Source organism: Verruconis gallopava, assembly GCF_000836295.1.
Source record: "Verruconis gallopava strain CBS 43764 unplaced genomic scaffold supercont1.46, whole genome shotgun sequence".
Lineage (NCBI taxonomy): Eukaryota > Fungi > Ascomycota > Dothideomycetes > Venturiales > Sympoventuriaceae > Verruconis > Verruconis gallopava.
In genome coordinates, this window is record NW_015622182.1 from 157,111 (window position 1) to 179,884 (window position 22,774).

The 22,774-nt window shown below is 53.2% G+C and overlaps 5 protein-coding genes across 6 annotated transcripts; 2 read left to right on the top strand and 3 right to left on the bottom strand.

Annotated features, from left to right (window-relative positions):
• Positions 1-568: 568 nt before the first annotated feature.
• On the bottom strand, positions 569-6,834 carry PV09_08731. 2 transcript variants are annotated; one of them, XM_016362681.1, is made up of 3 exons: positions 6,811-6,834; positions 2,094-6,496; positions 569-2,042 (listed from the first exon to the last, which is right to left on the bottom strand). In XM_016362681.1, exons 2-3 carry the CDS (start codon positions 6,342-6,344, stop codon positions 879-881), a joined length of 5,415 nt encoding a protein of 1,804 aa, XP_016209548.1. In that variant the 5' UTR covers positions 6,345-6,496; positions 6,811-6,834; the 3' UTR covers positions 569-878. The 2 variants fall into 2 exon arrangements, with proteins under 2 accessions (XP_016209548.1, XP_016209547.1); XM_016362680.1 differs by lacking the exon at positions 6,811-6,834 and having other exon boundaries at positions 2,094-6,635.
• Positions 6,835-7,317: 483 nt separating this feature from the next.
• PV09_08732 (glutathione synthetase) lies at positions 7,318-9,412 on the top strand. The gene is made up of 2 exons (XM_016362682.1): positions 7,318-7,904; positions 7,984-9,412. The coding sequence occupies exons 1-2, from the start codon at positions 7,603-7,605 to the stop codon at positions 9,209-9,211; spliced, it is 1,530 nt and encodes a 509-aa protein (XP_016209549.1). The 5' UTR covers positions 7,318-7,602; the 3' UTR covers positions 9,212-9,412.
• A 2,650-nt stretch (positions 9,413-12,062) lies between these two features.
• Positions 12,063-15,526, top strand: PV09_08733 (uncharacterized protein). The gene has a single exon (XM_016362683.1). The coding sequence runs from the start codon at positions 12,715-12,717 to the stop codon at positions 14,251-14,253; it is 1,539 nt and encodes a 512-aa protein (XP_016209550.1). The 5' UTR covers positions 12,063-12,714; the 3' UTR covers positions 14,254-15,526.
• PV09_08734 (uncharacterized protein) lies at positions 12,278-12,675 on the bottom strand (the record flags this gene model as incomplete). The annotated part of the gene is made up of 2 exons (XM_016362684.1): positions 12,278-12,396; positions 12,633-12,675. The coding sequence occupies 2 exons, from the start codon at positions 12,673-12,675 to the stop codon at positions 12,278-12,280; spliced, it is 162 nt and encodes a 53-aa protein (XP_016209551.1).
• A 568-nt stretch (positions 15,527-16,094) lies between the features above and the next one.
• On the bottom strand, positions 16,095-17,137 carry PV09_08735 (uncharacterized protein). Its single transcript, XM_016362685.1, has 4 exons — positions 16,997-17,137; positions 16,869-16,910; positions 16,614-16,772; positions 16,095-16,510 (listed from the first exon to the last, which is right to left on the bottom strand). Exons 1-4 carry the CDS (start codon positions 17,088-17,090, stop codon positions 16,215-16,217), a joined length of 591 nt encoding a protein of 196 aa, XP_016209552.1. The 5' UTR covers positions 17,091-17,137; the 3' UTR covers positions 16,095-16,214.
• Between the last annotated feature and the right edge of the window lie 5,637 nt (positions 17,138-22,774).

The following is a 22,774-nucleotide window of genomic DNA, read 5'->3' on the forward strand; positions in this document are numbered from 1 at the left end:
GCTCGACCCAGCGCCTCCTGTGCTCGGCTCCCAGTCCTCGAGCTGCGGACGACGTTACGGCTCTTCCTTGTCTCGCCTACGCAAGCTGATGGAAATCATCAGGACTGCACATGAAACTGACCGTGTTTGCGTGTGTTTGCAGCGAATTTGCCGTGCCCTACTTGGAGCTCACCCTTGTACCGCCCACCAGCCGTGCAGGAGATGAATGAAAATTCTTGCTTCTCCGTGCTCTCGTCCGGCTTGCCCTCGCCGACCTTCCCGAACCCAGACCATTCTCAGCTGCTGGTCGGACAGACGATCGCGGGGAAATTCTGGGTGGCAGATCTGTCTTTTCCATGCCGAACCCGTGCGCCTGGTGTTCTTCGCCTGGCGATGTGGCTGCTCTCCACATGCAGTTTCAGCCCTGACGACGCCGGTGTGCCCAGCTACCGACGGAATCTCACCGCCCTTACGAGTTGGAATGATGATGGTGTCATCGTATTCATGATGGCGGGCATGCTAGCACCGTTGGAGGTGTACACAGTCGATCCTTCGGCCTTCCTCGGAGAAGGTTGCAAGAAAACTTCTCATTACGAATCGGTCTTTTGTTCAATTCTATTCGTTTCTGCTCTGCTACGCGCAGGGCTGCTGTCCTACACAATTCTTTGTAGCCGCTGCCGCCTCTCAAGAGGCCAGTTCCACGCTGCCAAAATACAAACCAAACCATTTACCGCCAAGACGCGAAAAGTACAAAGAGTTGCAAGCTACAGCGTTTTTGCCGAATTCGGGGTATCATCTGATCACTCTGTCTCAAGCAAGACTCAGTCGCCAACGTGAATAACTCCAAAGAATAGTAAGAAATGAAAGTGTGCATGATCTTTGCCTGTGTGCGCAATCAATTAGTCCATGCGGTTCGTCGCTGGTGCTTTCGAGCCTGTAGGTTGCTCCTGAGCCGTCAAAGAAGGTGATAGAGTCGCTGGGTTTCGGTCGCTCGTTCCAGCAACGGGTGCACTTGCTGGAGGCGCCAGCGTCGCATCTTGCGCCAGACGGCTCGGAATGCCGGTGACATGATCTGGGCGAGCCGCCGAAGATGGCATGTTGAATCTCGCTGCTGTTGCTCCTTGTTGTTGTTTTAACTGTTGCGAAGCATACGCTTGCGGATCTGTGATTCGGAGCTGGTTCTGTTGGACCAGCATCTCCATCTCCTTCCTGCCCTCTTCATCAAGGTTCTCCTTTATCTCCTCCTTGAAAGTCGTGTCCAAGGCAATGTGATGGACAAGCTCTTTACCCTCTTCCATTTCGTCAAGGATAGCGTCAAGAACGCCATCGTTTCCACGACAGCTCGAAAAGTCTTGCAGCTTAGACTTTTTAGGCGTTTCAATGTAGTCTTGCACCCGAACCGCCCTGCTCTTCGTGTGCTTCTTCTCGACAACATTGTACGACAACTGCAGCTTGAAGATAGTCTTATCGAAGAGCTTCTCCTCGAATGTGCCAGTCGATATGAAGCGGTAGACGAACACTGGTTTCTCCTGGCCAAGGCGAAATGCTCGTCCGATGGCCTGCTCCTCCCAGGTCGGGTTGAAGCTGAAGTCGAAAAGAATGACACGGTTTGCCCCATACAGGTTGAAGCCGACTCCGCCAGCCCTGGTCGAGATGAGACAGACGTCGTACTCGTTGCCCTTGTTGAAGTTTTTCGTCATTTGCAGACGCTTGTTCATCGAAGTGGAACCGTCAAGACGCTCGCAACGCACGTTGGACTTCTTGAGAACCTGGCCTAAGAAGTCGAGAGTTGGTATCCGGTGAGAAAATATCAAGAGCTTATCGCCAACTGCCCTCGACTTCTCGACAATTTTCAGCAGCAGGCTAACTTTGTACGAGAACTGAGCGTCATGGAAAGCCGCCAGAATTGGTTCGAACTTATCAACAAGCTTGTTGAACAGGCGTTCCGCGATCTGAAGGGATATGGAGTCTGCGGGGGCGTTGCCGTCATCGTCAACATCGTCCTTAGTATCGTCGGAATTGTCCGTCTCCTCATCGTCGTTCGACTGAGGGCTGTTGCCGGGCTTGACACCGACTTTAGTACGTGAATCTTTTTGGGGTGGAGCTAGACCTACCCTTTCGTCGACTACGCGGCTCAACGGACTCTTTGCTTGCTTTTTCGAAGCGTCCTTAGCCCGCTTCTCATCCAGGGCTTTCTGCTTTTTCCGTGCTTCGACAATAGCCCCTCTAAACAGGGAAGGGTGCCCGCAAAGCAGCTGCAGGTATGACATGAAGCCCCAGAGACGCGCGTTGGAGACGCTATCGCCAATTTCGCCAATCGCCTCCTGGACAAACCCGTCGTAAACGTCAAACTGTAACGGGGTGAGGGGCACTTTGAGGACGAACTGCACCTTGGGCTTCAAGCTACCCGCCAGGACATCAATCTCTCGACGATCAATCTTTGGCTCCAACATGGCGATGAGCGCGGCCATTCGAATCCGCGCTCGACGGTATTCGCCTCTTGAGCTTCCCAGATACAGTCCATTCTCTATCGGTTCAATATAGTTGGCCTTGAACTCAACCAACCCGCCCAGGTAGTCCTTCGATATCCAATCCACCATGGCGTAGTATTCGAGAAGGTTGTTGGAAAGTGGTGTTCCAGTGAGGGCAATGCGACTTTTTGTGCTCAGTTTCTGAGCAGCGATCGTGACCGCAGATGTGTGATTTTTGAGCTTGTGAGCCTCGTCGGCAACCACGAGACTTGGGCCTCCCAACAACTGCTTCTTGACCTCTTCGTGTTCTTTTTCACTGAAAGGGCTGCTATAGTTCTTACCCGCCTTCTTATTTCCCTCCCAGTTGCGGAAGAGTTCGTAGCTCATCAAGAGGACACTACCCCGCTCAGCGTTGTACCAATCCTTGAGCAGCTCCAGTCTTTGCATCGTGGTCGTCTGAGCAGTGAGGACGAAAGGTTCGCCAATAGCTGACTCGGCCTTGTTCCACTTCATGAATTCGTCGACCCAGTTGCTGATCAGACCAGCGGGGCTGAGGATGAGGACGCGCATGGCGCGCAGTTTTTTTGGTACCTGCCTCTTAACCCTTTTGTCCTCGCTTCGCGCGGCCCGGGCAAGAGTATCTATGAATGCGATAACTTGCAAAGTCTTTCCAAGACCCATGTTATGAGCAAGTAAACAGCCTTGTGGCTCGTCACTATCATCTGCAGTGCCAACGATTTCGCGCCACATGAACCGTATCCCGTCGATCTGATGAGGCTTCAATGCCGGCGCAATGTGGGGGCTGATGAAGATCTCTGGGTCGTCCTCCTCTTTTCCGGTGTTGACGACGATGTCGCCCGCACTGGTTCCTAATTGCGAACTCTGGTGATGGCTTTGCTGTAGGAATGTGTCTGTGCGGTCTTTCCAGTCTGCTGCCTTCTGCTTGGATTTCTGCCTCTTGCTGAGCGCAGCCTGACTTTCTTCAACATGTCGTTTGCGCTGCTTTCGCGGAATCGCTCCGTCAGCCTCGTGAGAGTCGATTTCCTGTAATTCGATGTCCGAGTTATCGTCTTCTTTTGCACTTTGCAAAGGATGTTCGTGTCGAAAAAAAGTGCTGTAAATGTACTGCAAACATTCGCCCAAATCCTCACTTTCATCTTGGCGGGTCTGAGCAAAAGCATTCTGCAATAGTTGGTGTTCCAGATCGACAAGCTTAAAGTTTTGCTCGTTCAGATCGTAACCCTCACGGAAGTGGACTGGCGAGGATTCGAGCCAGCACACGTACAAGTGAAGGAGCTCAACAGCGCGGTCAAACGCAAACTCAGCCATCTCAAAGTTGGCTGCTAGTCCAAGACGCGTGCGGAGAACTTTCTCGATATTCTCGCCAAGCTCGTAAATCTTAGGCCGCTGTCCAGTTCCGTAGTCCTCTAGGACGTGTTCGCGAAGCCGTTTGTACTCGAAGGCTGGCATCTCGCGTATGAGCTTGATAATCACGCGAACGCGATCAGTGTTTTCTTGGAGTACCACCCAGTCCCACAGCGCAACGCTTTCGTCAGGATCATCTTCTGGATGATCGGAGAAATCCTTGTTTGCCGATTGGGCTCGAGTCCTTCGAGAAGAAGGGCCTGCTTGCGCCGTTATCAAAGGCAATTCTGTGTCAGAATCGAATGTAAGATCAATCATGTACTTGTCGGGCAAGCAGGTTTTATCGAGTTCGGGAAAAACTGGACCTGAGAATGGCTCAACTTTGACGGTTTCATCCACATGTGCGTCTACTGTGCTGTCATCTTTTGGCTTGGTTTGCGACAACATCTCTGTAGCAGAATCGAGTTCAGATCTATTTTCATCCTGTGATCGCGTTCTCTCCCCAAGTTCATCTAGAGACGTCAATTGGGCCTGCTCCGACTGCACTGGTTGATTCGTATCTGCGCCGTGACTCTCGGTCTCGTCTTGTGCCTTGAAAGCGGTCAAGTCCAGCGGCACCAACTCATCAACATCGATGAACGTATCAAGACCTGGGCGGTTATCCACGACTTCCTCATCGCTGTCAAGTACGTGCTCACCAGGGTTTGATGAAACGTACGAGTTTCTTTTCTTGCAGGTGAGTAGCTGACCGCTGGGCGGCGGTGGAGCCTTGGGATTCCGCCACACAGACAGCTTGAACTTCTCCTCTTCACGCCAATGGACGGTAGGCTCAATGGATTCACATTGTGCACGCACATCCCTTCCTCGAGTCCATGTATCATTCGCAATACTTCTGCTGAGCTTTGCAACCGAAGCGTCTAATCGGGCAATCTCTTGCTCAGCGAGGCGAGCAAGTTTCTCTCGATGGTGTCCGGATCGTCCCTTTTTCCACGTTGCAAGCGCCCGATCCTGAAGAACCGGTAGTCTCTTCTCTCTCCAAGCTGTAACCTGGTCCGCTATGGTATCCTCAATGATTTTTTCGACTTGGGCTGCATCGAGTTTCCTTGTCTCCTCTGCGTCTTCCTCTTCGTCCCTCTCAAGCTCTTCTACCAAAGAATCAAGTTCAACGTCGTCTTCAGACTCCGAATCTCCATATGCGGGCAATATTGCGTCCTCTTTTTCACCCCTCTCTCGTTGCCAGTGGCTAAGGAAGTCCCAATCATGATTTGAAGTCGTATCATCAAAGTTCAAGCCTGAGTCCGCATATAATACTTGGTCAAGCTTAGTTCGCTTTGCTATAACAATGCCACTTTCTTCCATGATATGTATCAGTGCGCGAGACTCCGTGGACTGCGATGGCGTTGCAGAATAAGGATAGAACGCCATGGATTCATCTTTCGTGTTCACATTCAAGTATGGATCTCGGCGTAAGAACGACATCATCTTTCTATTCATGACCATCTGGAGTCCATATACGGCTGTATTTGCCGAGCCATGATAAATTAGTGTCTCGCCCACAGAGCTTCCTTCCTTTATCAGCGGCTTGCAGTCAACATCAATATTGAGCTCTTTGCCATAACGTGTAGAACCGAAAAACATTGTTTCAAAGGAGAACTTTTTCTTCCCAAGAAAGGACGTGATGCCCGGCTCTAAGCCACATTTCTGGAGGAGTGTGTTGGCAGGCAAGTAGACGGGGGAGGGGGATGTTGGTTGTGATGCTTGCGCCGCCGTGAAAGTCGCCGTCGCTTCAGAGCTCGGAAGGTCTGCATCGTTGTTCGATTGACTAGCTTCGTTCATTGTCGTCGTCGTCCTCGTCATCATCGCACTGAGATCCAGGCGACGCTTCTTGCGGCCCGCTCCATCTTCGATGACTGTTTCTCCGGCACGCCGCTTCAGAGAAACAGCATCAGTCTCGCCCTCGCCAACTGAAGTCCCCGTTCCCAGCATCGGCTGAAATGGATTAGAACGGGATGGCGACTGAGCAAGATGATGGTCTGGATGGGCCAACAAAGCCGGCTGGACGAAGCCAGGTGATGTTCCAACTGAAGCATGTGCATCGCTTTGAATTGAAAATGGAGATTGTAAGACGTTTCTTTCTGATTGATGCGGAGTGAATGGCGTGAATGGCAGGGGCGTGCTGTATTGATTGATTTGTGCCTGTGCTGAAAGGTTGCCGTGCAGACTGAGTGCGGCCGCCGACTGCTGAGCGATGAACTTTCGAGACCGGGCTTGCAGCCTCCTTATCGCCCACGAGATGCTACTCCTCTGACCTAGCGATTTGAGAGACAAATCGTCCTTGAGCACTTGTGGAGTGACCTCGGTGAGCAGCGCGGCACCATAGATGTGGTTCAGTCGTAGGAGCCTTTCTAAAGTCACCGGGTCGGGAAGGATGGCATTTGGCTGCTCTTCTTGCCATAGCGTACGCTTGTAGCAGAAGGCATCGACGACTTGGTCCAGCGTCCAATCGTAGGGATCAATGTCCTCTGCCATCGCCACGGAAAGGCAGCAGTCGGGCCAAGCACATTCGCGCTGGCCGGCACAGGACCAACCGGACAGTCGACACACAAGCAATCAAAGAAAAGTTTGCCCAGTTTCGAGAAGATCCCAGGATCAAGTCAGAGAGACACTTCGAGGCTTGCTAACTGTGTAGAGTCTGTCAGCAAAGCTAAACAAGAGTATTAATGGCGGTGTTGAAAGTTTCTGAATGGGAGGCCTTCCAAAGAATAAATGATAACCTATCATCTTGTGCGCCAGGACTGGCTAATCGAGACGAAGGTTGCATCCAGGCAGGGTGTGCTCAACACTGCCATTGAAGCCTGGAGGCCCAAACGGTGACCGGCAGTGGGATGCTACTCGAAGCGCTGTGGAAGTTTATGCGAGGCTCACGATCTCCCGCCACAAATGGCGAAAACACACGAAACATGGAACCATGAGACCCATGATCAGCGAAACGTACTTGTTATCGAATTGCTGTTGGCGCTCATCACTCCTACGCTTAGCCCGCGGCGGACGTGGTGGCTACGCTCAAAAGTTTCGTTTCAATGGCTTAGATTGAGGCACAAGTGGTGAGGACAGGGGCATGGTATGATGGATCCCTCGAAACAAAGGAGCACTGGCCAGCCGTGGGCGAATTGGAGACGTCGCCGTCATGCGAAAGTAAACGGGCGGTACAGAAGGTACGGGATGCGTTTGCGTCGCGTGCACGGCTTAAGTCGACGGCGAGTCTTGCGCGCGGAACAGCAACAGCGGGCTGAAGAAGTCTTCAGCCCGATGTTGTGCAGGATGCACTTTCGTACGAGAGAAAAAATGGTAGTAGAAATGACTGTGGGATCCTTCGCCCTCATCGGTCACGGGCCGACGGCGAAGTGCGGAAGCGCGAGAGGGAAGCACGTGAGCGGCAGCATTTCGAACGTACAAGTTACCTTAGTATGGGAGTCTTGAGAAGGAAAACTGGTTGCGTGGTAACAAAGAGTCCTCCCACCCCGCGTTCTCATTTGAACTGCGCAGCTCTGCCGGTGTTCGGAGCCCTCACAATTCAGTGCGCAGCGTTGCGTGCTGCACGTCTCTACCAGACGATTTCTCAGCAGAGACTTGCAGGATCTTAGACTCCCATGAGCCTCTTTCGTGGCCGCTTACTTTCTCTTTTTCCAATTTTCTTTCTTTCGCACTAATTAGAGCGTTCAAGGAGGAAGAGCTAGGGAATATATAGAAAAGAAAAGAAAAGAAAAAAAAAAAAACTCAGACTCTCATGGCGCGGGCCGGCTACGCAGAGTATCCGCCGGAGCTGACGGAGGCGGAAACCCACTATCTGCTAAGCAATGTCAAGGACTGGTCGATAGCTCATGGCCTGGCCGTGCGGCCATCGCCAGGCTTCGTGCCGCAGGAGCGTGATCCAGGCATGGCGTTGGCTACGACGGCGCCCGTCACCTTGTTTCCCAGCCTGTTCCCGCGGGCCTGCTTTGAAGAAGCCCTCGCGATACAGCAGTCTTACAACAAGTTGTACTCCGGCATTGCGCGGGACGAGCAGTGGCTGCGGCCTATCATCGAGGAGTATGACCTTCCACACATCTAGACGCTTTTGACGTGGCTTTGAAGGCGAACATGGCTGACGCTCGTGCGCACAACCCAGGCTTAAGGACGTTGATTCCTTCGTTGCCGATCTGTGGAAGGTGCACGTCGCCGTCGCGAAGGAGGGCTACGCGCAGGACCTCTCTCTCGGACTCTTCCGCTCGGACTACATGGTGCATGTCGACCCAGCCAACAAGGACGCTGCTCCCGGAATCAAACAGGTCGAGTTCAACACAATAGCGTCCAGCTTTGGCGGACTGTCGTCCAAGGTGTCGGCGCTTCATCGCCACCTAGAGTCCATAGGCGCATACCCCAGTCCGTTGTCTGAAACCGTGAACGCGACATCGCTTGCTCCCAGCAAGTCCGTCGACTCGTTGGCGGCAGGGCTGGCTGCCGCGCACAAGGCGTACGGTTCGCCGAGAGAAGGCCGTACGGCATGCGTCCTGTTCGTAGTGCAGGACCCGGAGCGCAACGTCTTCGACCAGCGGCACTTGCAATACGCGCTAACGGCCAAGCACGGCGTGCCTGTCTTCCGCCTCCCGTTCTCACGCATCCTGGCCGACACGGAGCTCGCGTCGGACCGCACGCTGCTGTACCGCCCTCCACATGCGGCCGCAACCGCGTTCGAGGTGACCACCGTGTACCTGCGCGCCGGCTACTCGCCAGACGAGTACAGCGGCGCGCAAGCGTGGGAGGCGCGCCTACACCTCGAGCGCAGCCGCGCGATCAAGTGCCCGAGCGTGCTCACGCAGTTGGCCGGCTGCAAGAAGATCCAGCAAGTGCTCGCCACGCCTGCCGCGCCGCACGTGGGTCGGTTCCTGTCGTCCGCGTCGGAGGCCGCCCGCGTGCTCGCCACCTTCGCCCCCATCTATCCGCTAGACGCGGCCAGCGAGGCCGGGCGTGAGGCGCGCACTCTCGCACTGGACCCGGCGACGGCCACCCGCTATGTGCTGAAGCCGCAACGCGAAGGCGGCGGCAACAACGTGTACCGCGCTGCGATCCCGCCGTTCCTGCGCGGCACGCCAGAGCAGCACTGGCCGGCGTACATCCTCATGGAAATGATCGAGCCGCCGGCGCAGCGCAACGCCATCTTCCGCAACGGCGAGGTCCAGGCCGGCGGCGTCATCTGCGAGCTGGGCGTCTACGGCGTGTGTCTGTGGCGCCACGGCAGCGGCGAGATCCTGGAGAACTGGGAAGCCGGCTACCTGCTCAGGACCAAAGGGGACCAAAGCGAGGAGGGCGGCGTGGCCGCCGGGTTTGGAGCGGTGGACAGCTGCTGTTTGGTGTGATCCGTCAGTCGCTTCCGTGTGTGTGGGCGCTCTGACGATCGTGATAGCGAAAGTAGGGCAGGACCGCTTTACACTTTCCTAAGGCCGAAGGGGCCAAGGGGAGGTCGAAGATTGCGGGACGATGTGTGCACGTTGTATGAGTAGAAGTAGATAACTTGGAGATACTGATATTGGGCCGTCTGATCCGCATCGCCTCTCAAACCTTCTCCACCCTTCTTCCTCTTCTCTCTTCTCTCTGCTCCGCAATCTTTCTCCCGTCTTCGCTTCCACGAAGCAGCGCTTAAAGCGGTCACAGCATCGACCCCTACTTGTCTACCTTTCCTACCTGCTTGGCTGCCAACGTACCGACCCACATGCCACCGCACCGACAGCCTCAGCAGAGTCCGAATCAAGGCGCGTGGAGCAGGGCCCACAGACGACCGAAATGACGCGCGACGCGCAAGAGGGCCTTTTTCAGCCCGTGGCGAGGCGGAGGACACATCACGAGGCCCTCTGCTCCGTACACGCTCACCATTCTTTTTCGCCCGGATGGAGCGCCCGCACGCGTCGGCTTCGGGGCGGGGCGGAGGTCGTTGAGACGCAGAAATTACAATGGCGGTGGTCTCGTGGTGGTGCGACGACGGGCAGCGAACCGTCGGCCTCGCCTTGCGGTTCTAGATCTCGGCCTTTTCTTTGGGGCAGAGCAAAGAGGAGGACAAAAGGGTGCTTGTGCGGCCGCCCATTGGGCCGACGAAGCGCAGTTCCCCCTCCCTAGCGCCCATTCCCACCCTATACTTCCAGAGCAGTGCGCAGTACAGCACCAGAATAGCGCGAAGGGGAGCAAGTCAGCGGCAGTGGCCAAAAGAGGCAGCGTCAAACCCGACGTTTGACGCTCACTGACGCTTCCCCTGTTGCTACTGGCACTCTCCTGCTGCGGAGGCGCGCCTCTCTTGTCATGCAGGGATCTCATGAGCGGTCTTTAGCTTGTTTCATGTTCTGAAGCGGGTCCCTGTCGTGCAGCCCGCCCACATGGAAATTCCGGGATTGTTTTTTATGTCTCTTGCGCAGTGCTTCGTCCGGGGACGGGCAGGAGATGGGTCAGTCTGGCCTGGTGGGACCCGACTATGTCCTCCTGTCATGAAGGGCGAGTTTATATGTGCGTGTGCACGTCCATGGAGTGGCGGGGACCTGTCACACTCAGCTTCGGCCCTACGCCAGGTCGCCGAAGCACAAACCTGATCATCTGCCTACCCTTCGTTCTGTTTTGTTCTTGTTTTGTTCTTGTTTTGCTCGTGCTCTCGCGCTTCAGAGCTGCGCTGGAGCGGTGTAGGGGTGCGTCGTGGGTTGGGAAACGAGAGCAAGATGCAGGTCGAGGCCGGAAATAGAATCACAGTCGTGCTTGAGACACATCTACACATCGACACCCGCACACACACACACACACACACACACACACACATGTTGAAGAGGGCGATCTCGTCACGTCAGCCTGTCCCGTCGATTATTGATCCCCCCCACCCTCTTCCTTCCCCTCCCCTCCCCATGATCTAGCAGGTGAAGGGAGCAGGATTGGATACGGAAGGGGTGGAACGAAGGGCGAGCGCGAAGTGATGACAGATGGAGAGTAAGAGATTGATGATGATGGGACAGACGCTAGAACCAGCAGCGTCTACATGTTGTTTGCGCCAAGAAGCATTGAGAGGCCACGCTTCGTCTTTAAACTTTCCGTCAGCAGTGGTATCTCTGGTTTTGCTCGCCTCGCACTCTTGTTTCTGGTTCCTTCTATTTTTAGTGCCTAAGATGCAAAGGTCGGGGTCCTGTGGCCTCGGCCAGCCATAACGGCGGCTTCAGCCTAGAGCAAGCCGTTATTACTAATGATCAGAGGAGGAACGGGAGTTGTCTGCAAATCTTTGCGGATCAAGTTTGTAGGCCTGGAAAGGCAAGCATGCTGCCAGCAGCTCTTGGTCGATGTCGCCTTGGATAATGCCGCCATTGTCGTGCCAGGCGGATGCTCAGCCTTGTCAAGCACGAGGAAGAGGGCGACGCCGACAAACGACAGAACTGCCAACGCCAGAGGAGAGGAGCAACGCCGACACGGACAAGAGACAAGAATTGTTGCTCTTCTTTCACCCTCGCCAGATTGCCATGGCCTAGCGCCCGGCAGAACAGCGCTCATCCTGGCGCTGCAGACCAGCGACTAGGGCGCAGCCAATGCGGGCGCTGGGCGGGCGCGGCATGTTCGCGGCTGCAGCCCAGCGCCGGGCCGGGGCTGGGACGCGACAATTGGCTCGACTGGCGACCGCACGACACGACGAACCACAAAAGCTGGCCATTCACCAACTCAGTCTCGCCCCCGAGCCCGTCTTTGATCGCCGACGTTCCCCTTCAGCAGCTGGTTTTGCGTGCCAGCGCGCCGCATCGCTCGCACTCGACCCTAACGCGCACGGGAAGGAAGAAGACGGGCACGGCTGGGGAGAGAGGGCCGGAATCGGCAACGCCAGCGTGCCTCTGCCCGGCGGTGCTGTTCGCAAGGCAAGCAGGCGAGCCAGCAACCACGCTCGCCGTCGTCGCCAACCGGCCGCCCGAGAGCTTCGTCTCCAGCTGGCCTTGCGCGCGCAGAAGCCGTGTGTGCTGGGGCTTTTCCGTTCGCAGGCTGGCCCGTTGGGCGCGCGTGTCGCCAGGCCGTGGACCGGGCCCACGCAGACCCAACCACCCACTGGGGCCTCCCCCCCCTAAGGGAGCCCCCGTCTGCAGGCGCATCAGCCGTGCGCGTCTGGTGCTGCTGGTGCCGCTGTGAGCGTGCGGCGCCGAGCTGGCCTGCGTCTTACTCCAGCCTGCTGCCACCATTCTCCTTGCTCCCGGACTACTTATTATTGTACGTACCTGCTGGAGCTCTTCGATTTGGCCGGACTTTGCTTAGCAGCTCCACAGCCGTCTGGCCCGTCGCCTTCGTCCTCGCGCCTCATTCCCTTTGCACACACTGCCCCTGTCCCGAGTCTTGGGCTATCCAGACCAAGCAGCACGCAAGCACATACGCGCTCGCCCGCTCCCACACGACCTCGACTTGAGCCACACATCCTTCTCCTCTCACACATCCTCTTCGCTTTTGGCTCCGTCGTCGTCGTCGTCGTCTCCCTCCTCCTCCTCTTCCTCCTCCTCCTCCTCCTCTTCTTCTTCTTCTTCGTTGTCTGCTTCTTCTTTTTCTTCTGCCAGTGTGTCAATATTCGCTTTTGTCGATTTTGTCGCGCACGCCCTCGTCTCACTGCTCTCTGCCTCGTCCACAGTCCCGCACACAAACCTCTAAACACCCAAACCAACACATCACAGCAAGAGGAAACACACCGCTCAATTGCCGCATGGGTATCCCTTCGGTCTGCCATTCGACCCTCCACCTGCTGCCCATTCTCCCCTCTTAGAGCTTCCCGGCGGCATTACGACGTACCTTTCCTCCTCCATTCTCGACCTTCTCCAACCCGCTTCGGCATCGTCGCCGTCCCGCTACGACGAACCACCCGACACCCACAATGGCCCAGGTCCTGTCTCCCCAGACGACCGAGTCGCCGCAGTCGCCGGCTGTCGCAACCATGTCGCCGGTATCGCTCTCTTCGCCATCCACTCACAATCCGAATTTCTCGTCGCTGCCTCCTCTGGTGACATCGCCGCCCCCGCGCTCGACCAGCCAGCAAAGCGTTGGCCTGCAGCGCGTGCCCTCACATCAGTACAAGCAACGCCTGTCCACTTACTCCGTCCGCTCAAACACGTCCGCCTCGAATAACAGCCTCTTCCCCGCCGGCGGTTCGCGGCCGCAGTCCGTCGCATTTCCCCAGTTTCACTCGTCGCTACCCTACGCTCTCGTTAGGGACTTTGCATACCCGCCTTACCATCTTCTGCACTACGGCGCTCCGCCCGAGCGCGAGAGCGGCCTGTCCACGCCCGCCAGCGAGGCCCAGAACCGCCGGCTTTCGGATCCGATCCCAACATGGTCTGGTCAGAAATTGCAGCGGGATTCGGGCCAGCAGCAGGCCTGGTCCTCGACCGGCGACTATCTGCCCAACACGTCGTTTGGCGACGGCGACGATTACCATCGCGACGGGCCCCCGTACAGCGAGGACGAGGATTTGGCCAGCCCTGTGGTCACGAGCTCGAGGCACCGCAAAAACAGGTCGAATCCGGCCTCACTCACGTATCATGGCATGAACGGTGACGCCAGCCAGACGCACTACGGGGTTTCTGCGAGAGACGGTGCCAACGGGGTCAGCGGTGAATTCGGCGCATATTCTGAGGCACCGGCAGAAACGACAGCAGACGGTTTGTCCGTGCCTACGAGGGAACGGCGGCGGGACTCGCACTTTGCGCAAATGCTGCCGAATCGCTCATACGACCACGCCGGCTTCGACATGATGGCCTCATCGCCTGACTCACCCAGTGACGACTCCGACTTTATCGACGTGGATGAAAATAGGTACAGCCGTGACTATCAGTTTACCATCGCATCGCCGGATGAGGAGATGCACGGACGTGCTGTTGCTCTCTTTGATTTTGCGCAGGAGAACGAGAATGAGCTTCCGCTTGTCGAGGGTCAGGTCGTGCTCATCTCGTATCGGCATGGGCAGGGTTGGCTGGTCGCGCAAGACCCGAAGACGGGTGACACGGGTCTCGTACCAGAGGAGTACGTACGGCTGCTGAGAGACATCGAGGGCGGCCTGCACGGGCTGATGACAAATGGTGCTGGTGGCGCGCCTCCTGTGGACGACGACACGCCAACCGATTCGTCGGCCGAGGCTAAGACGCCGACCCAATTGGAGCACCACCACGGACCACCTTTTGCAGACCAACATCCAGCAACAAAGAAGGACGAGTACTACGCTCCTGTGGTGAGCACCTTCTCGACCAGCAGGGAAGACCTAGAGCCTTGGCCCCACCATCTACTCGGTAGCCAGGTGACGACGCCGACGCTGCCCAAGGAGAGTTATAGCCCGACAAGAAGGGGCAGCACTGAGCGCGCTGCAGGGAGCAGGAGCCGGAGTCCGGCCAAGAGGCAGGAGACCAAGGACGAGTCGTGACAACAACCTCCGTGCACTCTCCTAATACATGGCTCCCCATTGTGCCTAGAAACACATCGTAAACCTGATGCCTGTGCCGAGAGGCGGAGTCGGAATATCATACCTGAGTTTAGCTCAGCGCATGCGTCAGAACGCGAAAGAGAGAGGCCAGGCCAGCAATCTCCAATGGGAGAAAGATGAAAAGGCTCTGGCATCTCTTGCTATCTCGAGGTGCTTCAACGACTACCGCAAAAGACCACAAATATGTATTTGTATCGACTTTATCTGACGAGCCCCACGAATCTCTCTCTGCCACCCTTCGCGTATCCTTCAGATTATCCATTCATCAATACTTCAATCATCGACCCGTCGTCCTCCCAAAGGCGGATCGTTTTTTTTTTATTTATACTAGCATAGCGCAGCGCGGAGCCAATGAAACACGTGTCTTGGGCAATCGGCCCGCAGAGATCGGAACGAAACAGGAAGCAGCCATCGGTCGAGTAGAGGCGCCCAGGGGACTAATATCAATTCAGCCTAATGGAGACCGCAACCTGGCCGTGGAGATAAATTTATTGGAGGTAGATCATGGCGGCGCTTTGAAAAGAGTACAGACACTGGCAAGGTGCCTACGTGTGAGATGGAGTGATGGAGAGCAGTGGGTGCTTGCAGAGGCAACATCTAGAATCGGGGGTGGCCTTGCTCTTATTAGAGTCCTCACTTCTCCTCCGTCCCTCTCCCTCCTTGCTACCTTACGCTCAACCAATGAGCATTCCGTCAGCTCCATTGGCCGTTGTGTCAGAAGAGGCGCAAAGGTCTGAAACGACGACGCACGGCTTCAGGCTTTATCCACTCTTCTGGAGTCAGGAAGGAAATTCTTGTTTTGGTTTTCGATTTGGGGAAACTTTTTTTTTTGACTTTTCTTCTTCGCCCCAAAACGTGTATGGATATCAACCCGTTTTTCTTTTGGTTTTGTACTGCTTCGTTCTTTGTTTGCCTTTTTGTCTCTGTGCTTTGCTTTGCGTTTTTACTCTGCTTTTTGCTTGACCTTTCTTCGCAGCGTCGTCCCTCACGAAAGAGGCTTGACGCGCAAGAGCACCGCGCGGCCCTTTGGTCACAAAGAAAGGCGCGCGCATTACGGTTTGGCGCTGGGCGGCGCGAGGATCCTTGGGGTCACTTGGGACTCCCGCGGTGGCGGATCGGAGTGGCCGCGTTCAGATGCAACGCGGGTGACGAGGCATACGCCGCTGATGTTAGCTTTTGACGAAGATGAGAATGAAAGAAGGATTAGATGGCTTCGTTCCCATTACTCTCTTTTCCCCCCCACCTTCTCTCTCCCTCTCTCCCTCTCTCTCTCTCTCTCTCTCTCTCTCTGCGCCTCGTCATAGCCCCGTGTGCTGTTCGCTCTGCTTGCCGTTGTAGCTTCCTGCGTCCGACGCCTCGTCAGGACCGTGTCCCTAACCGACGAGCAGGGGCGCCCTGGGCCCGTCGTCGCTGCCCCCGTCTGATATTCGCAGGTAAGCAGCCGAGGCGGCTTTGGTTGTTCAAAAGGTCGGCTTCGAGAGGAACGTGGCGACGATAAAGAACGAGAACGAGCGTAGCAGTGTCGGCGCGGATTGACCTGTCTCTCGTGGGTGGTTAAGAGGGAGGGAGGGAGGGAGAGAGAGGTTGCAGGGCGGGGACGAGCACGAAACTGGCTGTTATTTTTTTTTTTTTTTTTTTTTTTTTTCCTTTCTATCTACTTGTCGCGTGTCACGGGGCGAGTGGCCGTGGTATTGACTCAGGGAGGGAGGGAAGGCCAAGAAAGAAAGACCTGCGGAGGGAGAAAGTTGGAAAAAAAAAAAAAAAAAAAAAAAAAAAAAAAAAAAAAAAAAAGGAAGCTGTTTCATTTGTCCACTCCATTCTAGATATATGTACACAACATACATTTTGATTTCCACGCTCGCTCTCTGCAGCCTCGTCAAAGCCTTCGCCAACGTCGCCGTCTACGAGCTCTTAGGCGCACCATACCTGTACTCCGGCTTGATGAAGTCGGCCATTGTCTTCGGCTCGCCTGCGTAGGCGTGCTCGTCGTGGCCATGGTCGTCGTGGTGGTCGTGGCTCATCTCCGGGCCGACGTACTCCATCTTGATGACGTTTCCACATTCGCCGCAGCGTTCGATAGGACGGTCGCGGGAGGTGACGAGCCAGAGGATCTCGTGAGTGTCGGCAGGAACGCCGGTGCAGCCGACGTACTGCTCCTCGCCAAAGGATCGGACGATGATGGGGTCCTCCATCGTGCCTGTGGATGCGAAATGCCGGTCAGCAAAGTCTTCTCTTGACAAGCACGCGTACGCAATGCCTTGCGATACGTGCGTAGTGTTGCAGGCGTGCGTTGCCCGTACCTTTCCGTGACGAGTCCAGCGGCTTCATGTCGAAAATATCGATGCCCTGCATTTTACCAAGGATCTCGAGACGCTCCAGACCGGTCGACTGGTTGAGGTCTGTTGGCACGGTGCCAACTGGAGCACCTGGGGGAAGCAAGTCCTCCTCAGACTTGATCTCTGTCGACTAGTTAGCCAATCTGTATCGTTCGTGACTCGCCGGTCGATTGGGCCTTCAGCTATATCAAGGCCGCTGCGCAATGGCTCATCACGCACCATTGAACTTCTTCACGGCGACGGTCTCATCCTTGGACGCATCTGAATGCCATTAGCACGAGCTTCACTGACGAGAAATCAAGCTTCTCGCTCTCCGGAGGAGACGGGGGCAGCCGGAGTGCACGTACAGCGACGGGCAGCGGCAACAGAGAACTGGCGAGCAGCCAATGGCGCACGGCAGGGCGTCTGCCGAGCAATTGTGAAGACAGCGCGGCGCATCATCGTCGACTTCGTGGTGTGGAGAGGAGTTGTTGGTTCGGTGGTTCGATTGTCGTTCAAGGTCTGAGGTAGCTCGGATGATCTCGCTAGTGCAAATTTGGCGGCCTCGGGCATCCACAGGCATTAACAAAGCTTTTTTCCTCCTTACCTGGTTCCGCATTCTCGCGGGTCAACCCATCACGCAGACTTCCTAACTTAGAAGCTTATATGTTACTCTGCATCATTGTAGATACGTTCTTCCCAGATTCTGCATGTTTCAAAGCACTCTTGTAAACTTTAGTATTTCTACGAAAAGCGCACGTGGTGGATGTTTCCTTGCCGCTTCGTGGAAATAGGAGATGGAATACTTAGGTCCTAGAGATTTCCCAAGGCAGAACGATGCTAGGAAAGGATAATTCGTTTTCATGAGGGATAACACCTCGAATTAGACTCACGAGCAAGACGTAGAAGGTTCAGGAAGGTTTAATTATGCTGAACATTTTTCCATCATTCTGTTGTGCTGTGCAAATTGGACCAGAGCAGCACGACATCGAACAAATCCCTATCCCACCTACAGACCGAATTTTACCATAAAAATTATTGAGTTACTCTACCAAGCCACAAAAGCCACGAGAAACCCCACGGCAGGTGATGACGACATGTATTGCTCTGTCCAGGTCGGTTTTGCTGAACAGAAAGTCGTTTCCTTGGACGATTCCGTATCAAGATGCATTTCTGGCCTACAAAGACGATCTTCCGGGTTCAGGATAGACCATAGAGAAGGCTACTCATCAGATGGAGCTGTCACACGAAACAGAGAGAGGGAGACTGATTCTGTCAGACGTAACGATATCTCCTTCAAATTAGTGAACGAACTTGACATGATTGCTAAACAGCCAGTTTGCAATTTTGACGACACTTCTAGAAATATTATGAGTTGGCTTGCCTCGTTTGAAGATGTCGAGAATCGTAACGGAGTAAAATGCCATAGATTTCGATGCAGAGCAGAACGGCCTTTGCACGCGTCAGCCGTGTCATGTCCCAGTCGAAAGCTTTCTCCACTTCTTCAGCAAGGCCTTACTATCAATGGAACTAATACTGGCCTCGGAGCTCAATACAGGTGATACATGCTAAGTGTCTGGAAAACAAGAGGCCTGCAATGTGTTTGATGCCATAGTTATGACGATACCAAATGCCGCTGGCCTTGGGCTACTGCGGCATCGGTAATTAATGTCAAATGCATGCTGGTAGGACTTTTCAGCTTGTCATTATAGCCTGAGAAGGTAAGACAATAACGACCGGTATTCACCGCGGAGACAGTGGTCCTACGAAAAATCACAAATTCTGGCTATTAGATTGCCAATTGCCGATCGGCCCCATATCACACTCAAGAATTGCTTGTAGGGGAACTCGCCGTAATATTTTGGGCCTGCTGCACGATAGATTGAGACATACCAAACTTGAAGTGCATGCCATCATATGACCTTTGCACCTGTAACAGCTTGCAGTTGATTCAAACGCGGACGATTGATGACAACATATATTGAAGATAACAGATTTTTATGGCAATCAGAACTTACATGGTTTAAGTCCCATTCGTCTTCACGTTTCAGGAGGGTGTGATGCGAATGTGGTTGAAAGTCTGTCCATTCAACTCCGGACGTGAAACCTCACACGGAGTCAGACCTGGTAAATGTCAAGATCCGGGCCCCCGAAACGGACACCACGATCTTTTCCATCCGCGCCAGTTGCTGCCGTCTGCTGAAACTTTTCAAGCAAGTTAGATTTTTTAACATCTCTTGGAGACACCAACCAGGCTAGGCAAAGTTAGATGTTGTCGAAGAACCTCCCGCTCTCTTCGAGAACAACACGATACGATGGATGGATTCGCTTTCGAATCTGATGATCAGCGCCAAAATCGTTCTAAAATCGTATGTGAGGCATTCACTCTTCGCATGACAGCTCGTTTTACAGCTGCCAAGGTGCAAGAATTCCTGTTGCATATGCAAAATACAGTATCTTGGCAAGGCTTTGACCAGACTAGAGGCAAGCGGCCTCTGCATGAGGAATTGATACGACTATATCTGCTCAGCCTTTCTCCCCTTCAAAGCACGTTTGTTTTGTCCACTGTAAGTTTTTTATTCCAGCAATCATGGCAGACCTGCTTTCAGTTATGGCCAGTATCAGTGGCGTAGAAACTATTGGGGCGACCATTGCTATAGGCCATGCAGAACTTACACACAAGATCAAGACGGGCCAAAGGAGGTTTCTGATTTAGCTGATGAGCTTACATTTCTCTCTTCCTTGCTGCCAAAAAAAAAATAAGCAGGCGATCATGAATCATCAGCATCTGTATAATGAACAGCTCTTTGTCGATATTCGGTTCTTGAAAATATCCGCCGTCTACATGTAGAGTTCAGGACACTATCGTTTAAAAGCTCATTGAGTTCTCATCAGACTGAAGGTGCTCTGCGGATCCCGAGAACTAAGGCTATCATTACCGATTTGGAGTGCTTCAAGTCTATGGTGAACCTTATATTTAGTACCCTCCAGCTAGGTGTTCTGCACGAACAGCATGATCTTACCGTCGAATTGTATGTAAGGAGACCTACCTTACATTAAGACTCTCACTAACCCAGGGCAAGAGCTAAAGAAAACTCTTCAGGAAAAAGGAGATTTTGAAATTCGGCATTGTGGTCCGGAGTCTTATTAATACAAATGCTAATTCGATCGTGTGCCTGCATAACGCAGAGCAACGGCTTGAAGTCCCTGGGTCAATGGGTGACTCGAATCTCGACATATCAAGACACATGTTGCACCCACATCTGAATGAGCATCCTCAAAAGTTCAGTATACACGAAACGCCGGATTTCAGCCATCAAAATAGGAAGCTAAACCGACGAAGATACGGCAGAACTCCTCCTCATGCTCCTCATTACCAATTGCCTTCGTCTCCGATGCGGGGAAAATCCTCAGGGCCTTTAAAAGTTCTACGTTTGCAGCTCCATAAAGTCAGAAAGTCTAGAATCAGTCGAACGTATTGGAAAGCTTCTTGATAACGATAAAACTCCGCCGAATGTAGTAGCATTATCTACCGGAAACCGAATTGATTCCGTGGAAGATAGTGAACCTCCAAGCAGGATCCGTAGGAAATCCGCAACAGTGGATGATTATGATTCAGGGGCTGAACCGAAGAAACAGTTAAGAGTCGAGCGTCTCCACTAGATTTGAAGCCTGACATCTCATCTAGACTAGAGATTAATAAGAAGGAACTTAATGGACCTAATGTGTCTCCTGATATGAGCCCTTTGTCGGTGTGGTTCGTGTCCTGGAACATATCGTGGTGCTCTCAACCAACACGCAGATTATACTAAGAAGCATAAGATAATAAGTGAAAAAATCGAGCGGGTCCACAAGCCAGTGTTCCTGATAAAGAGGAAGTGGAAGAAATAAATGACAAACCTAGTGACTATGACGAGCTTACCACAGATTCCGATCATTCTGAGTCTGACTCTGATGATGTACGTCTTTCCATGCAAAAGGTTAGGTTTTCGTTCGGATTCGAACAAGGAGAGTTCAGGGACGATAAGCTGAATGAATTCGCAGCACGAATTGCTATTAGAATTGGGGCGGCCCCCTGAGGACACCATGACATGGCTCTATAGTCTCGTTTTTTGGATATTTCTCATCACCTTCATAAAAAAATGTTCCTAATCAAGTCCAGAAATCGGATTTCGCAATTATTGAATCTGTATATGACCCTGTGCACAAATGAACCGGTTGCGATGCTCTGCCCATTCCAACATCACAGAGATCATTTAAATGCATCAAGTGAAATTGAAGAATGGAAGATGAAAATTGACAATCAACACAATGTCAATGACCAGTAATGACGCCGATCTAAAATCTTACCAAAGTTCTTCTGATCCACTATTAGGGACCCAGCCACACTCAGGAGTAGAGTTAATATTCCAAATTCAACCTGGACGAAAGGAAGTATACGCTCTTGTGGTGCTTCCGGAATTGGTGAGAACTCATATGGTGTTGCAACGGGCTTCACTTTGGATAGTGAGAAGTTTCTAAACCAAGTTCCTCATGGTCTATGAAACCGGAGCACCATTCCCAGGGAGTGTAAGTCAGTCGCGACTTAGAAAGATTCCCCTCCCCTTCCGCTTATGTACGGGATCCATTTCCATCGGGAAATTATAGTGCGAGGGGATACTTTCAACCCACTGCGGCTGATCCTGCTCTCAAGATCCTTTAAGAATTCCATCCAGAGTAGAAGCTAGCTCAGGCTGCAAAAGAAGTGAGAAGACCAAAAAAGACTTGGAAGCATTGAACGTCTTGAACACCAAACGAGGTTACAGCAAGAAGAAGAAGAAGAAGAAGAAGAAGAAGAAGAAGAAGAAGAAGAAGAAGTTAAAGTTAATTGAGCAACAAGCTAATAATTAAATTCGAATTCTCCGTGAAGGAGCTCAAGGACAGAATTGCGCTGCTACTCCTGAGAACTTGCAGCTTCCTCCCTACTTTGAAGCGGTGTAAAAGCAATTGAATATCCAAAACAGCCACACGGTACATGTTTTTGGGGCATCACCAATGACTACTATAGTGTGCGAGACGCATGCTGTGCTCAACAATAAAGGATGGAAGGGGCTATGGACGTGTGGCAACTGAACATAACTTCTCCTCACGATTGTCCTGCCATGCTAGCTCTGCATGATAGCAAAAAGAGAAACAAGCCTCCTAAGCGAGCAACCGAGCTTGATCAATTTCTTCGATATGACGTATCAGCCTCAATTAGGACCACTCAGCAACCGGGTTAGTTTGCCATCACAAGCAAGTGCCGACAATTCTAGTTTTGTTCAGCTAGGTGCTGAACTTGTCGAACACGAGGCACTGAAGGAGTTCAAAGTCCAGCCGCTGAGTGAGACCGATAGCTGGTACAGGCAGCCTGCGGAAGTGACAAGTATATGATTGATTCCTCTTCCACCTCATGCCCGATCGACACGTTGATTGTCAGCAGCGGCTGTCTGAACCATGCAAAGGAGATTCTCAGGGCTTTCTTTAGTTCCTAGAAAACATGTCGCTGTTCAACAACATTGAATACCCCATATTCTCTCCACGACAATATCTGCAGTGAAAGCACGAGAGTCGGGCTCAATGCTCGAAGACGAAAGAACAAGCCACGATTCCCCCACCGCCCCCCCCAAACTGCTGGCGATCTAGGCCTCCTTCAGACCAAAACCACGTTGATGCCAGGTTCCCATGCCTGTCACGCTTTGGCGTGCACCACGATCAGAAATGTGGTAGCCCTAAAGGTGAGTTGGACAAAGAGTGATCTTCCAAAGTGATCTTCCACAATTTCTTTTCTTTTTGCGGATCTCGAGCTCGGTCACGTTTTGAAGCAAAGGCGCCCTGTTTTTCTTTCTGTTGGTTCGATGGCCCACTTTCTGCAAGTGACCACCACCATTCTCGCCAAGGTGAAATCGATAATCGTCGTCCGGGATTGCACAAGGCGGTGGAAGAGAAAAGAAGCGCGATTTTGATGTTACGAGGTAACATGGTGATCACGTGAAGGGAGAGCGATCATGTTGATCATTCATGATCGAGGTGATCAGTCTGCATAAGCGAAAGGTTGTGATTCGCTCAGAAGGATTGAACGAATCAGGAATGCAGTTAGTGATCAGTCTGATCATTCATGATCAGAA

What these genes read in the sequence shown, in the direction of transcription:
- PV09_08735 (XM_016362685.1), bottom strand. Translation starts at nt 17,090, where the DNA reads ATGATGCGCCGCGCTGTCTTCACAATTGCTCGGCAGACGCCCTGCCGT. An exon ending in TGTTGCCGCTGCCCGTCGCT is followed by an intron (nt 16,911 to 16,996) that starts GTACGTGCACTC and finishes AATGGCATTCAG; the next exon opens with ATGCGTCCAAGGATGAGACC. An exon ending in CGCCGTGAAGAAGTTCAATG is followed by an intron (nt 16,773 to 16,868) that starts GTGCGTGATGAG and finishes ACTAGTCGACAG; the next exon opens with AGATCAAGTCTGAGGAGGAC.
- PV09_08731 (XM_016362681.1), bottom strand. Translation starts at nt 6,344, where the DNA reads ATGGCAGAGGACATTGATCCCTACGATTGGACGCTGGACCAAGTCGTC. An exon ending in GCCGCGTAGTCGACGAAAGG is followed by an intron (nt 2,043 to 2,093) that starts GTAGGTCTAGCT and finishes GTCGGTGTCAAG; the next exon opens with CCCGGCAACAGCCCTCAGTC.
- PV09_08733 (XM_016362683.1), top strand. Translation starts at nt 12,715, where the DNA reads ATGGCCCAGGTCCTGTCTCCCCAGACGACCGAGTCGCCGCAGTCGCCG.
- PV09_08732 (XM_016362682.1), top strand. Translation starts at nt 7,603, where the DNA reads ATGGCGCGGGCCGGCTACGCAGAGTATCCGCCGGAGCTGACGGAGGCG. An exon ending in CTGCGGCCTATCATCGAGGA is followed by an intron (nt 7,905 to 7,983) that starts GTATGACCTTCC and finishes CGCACAACCCAG; the next exon opens with GCTTAAGGACGTTGATTCCT.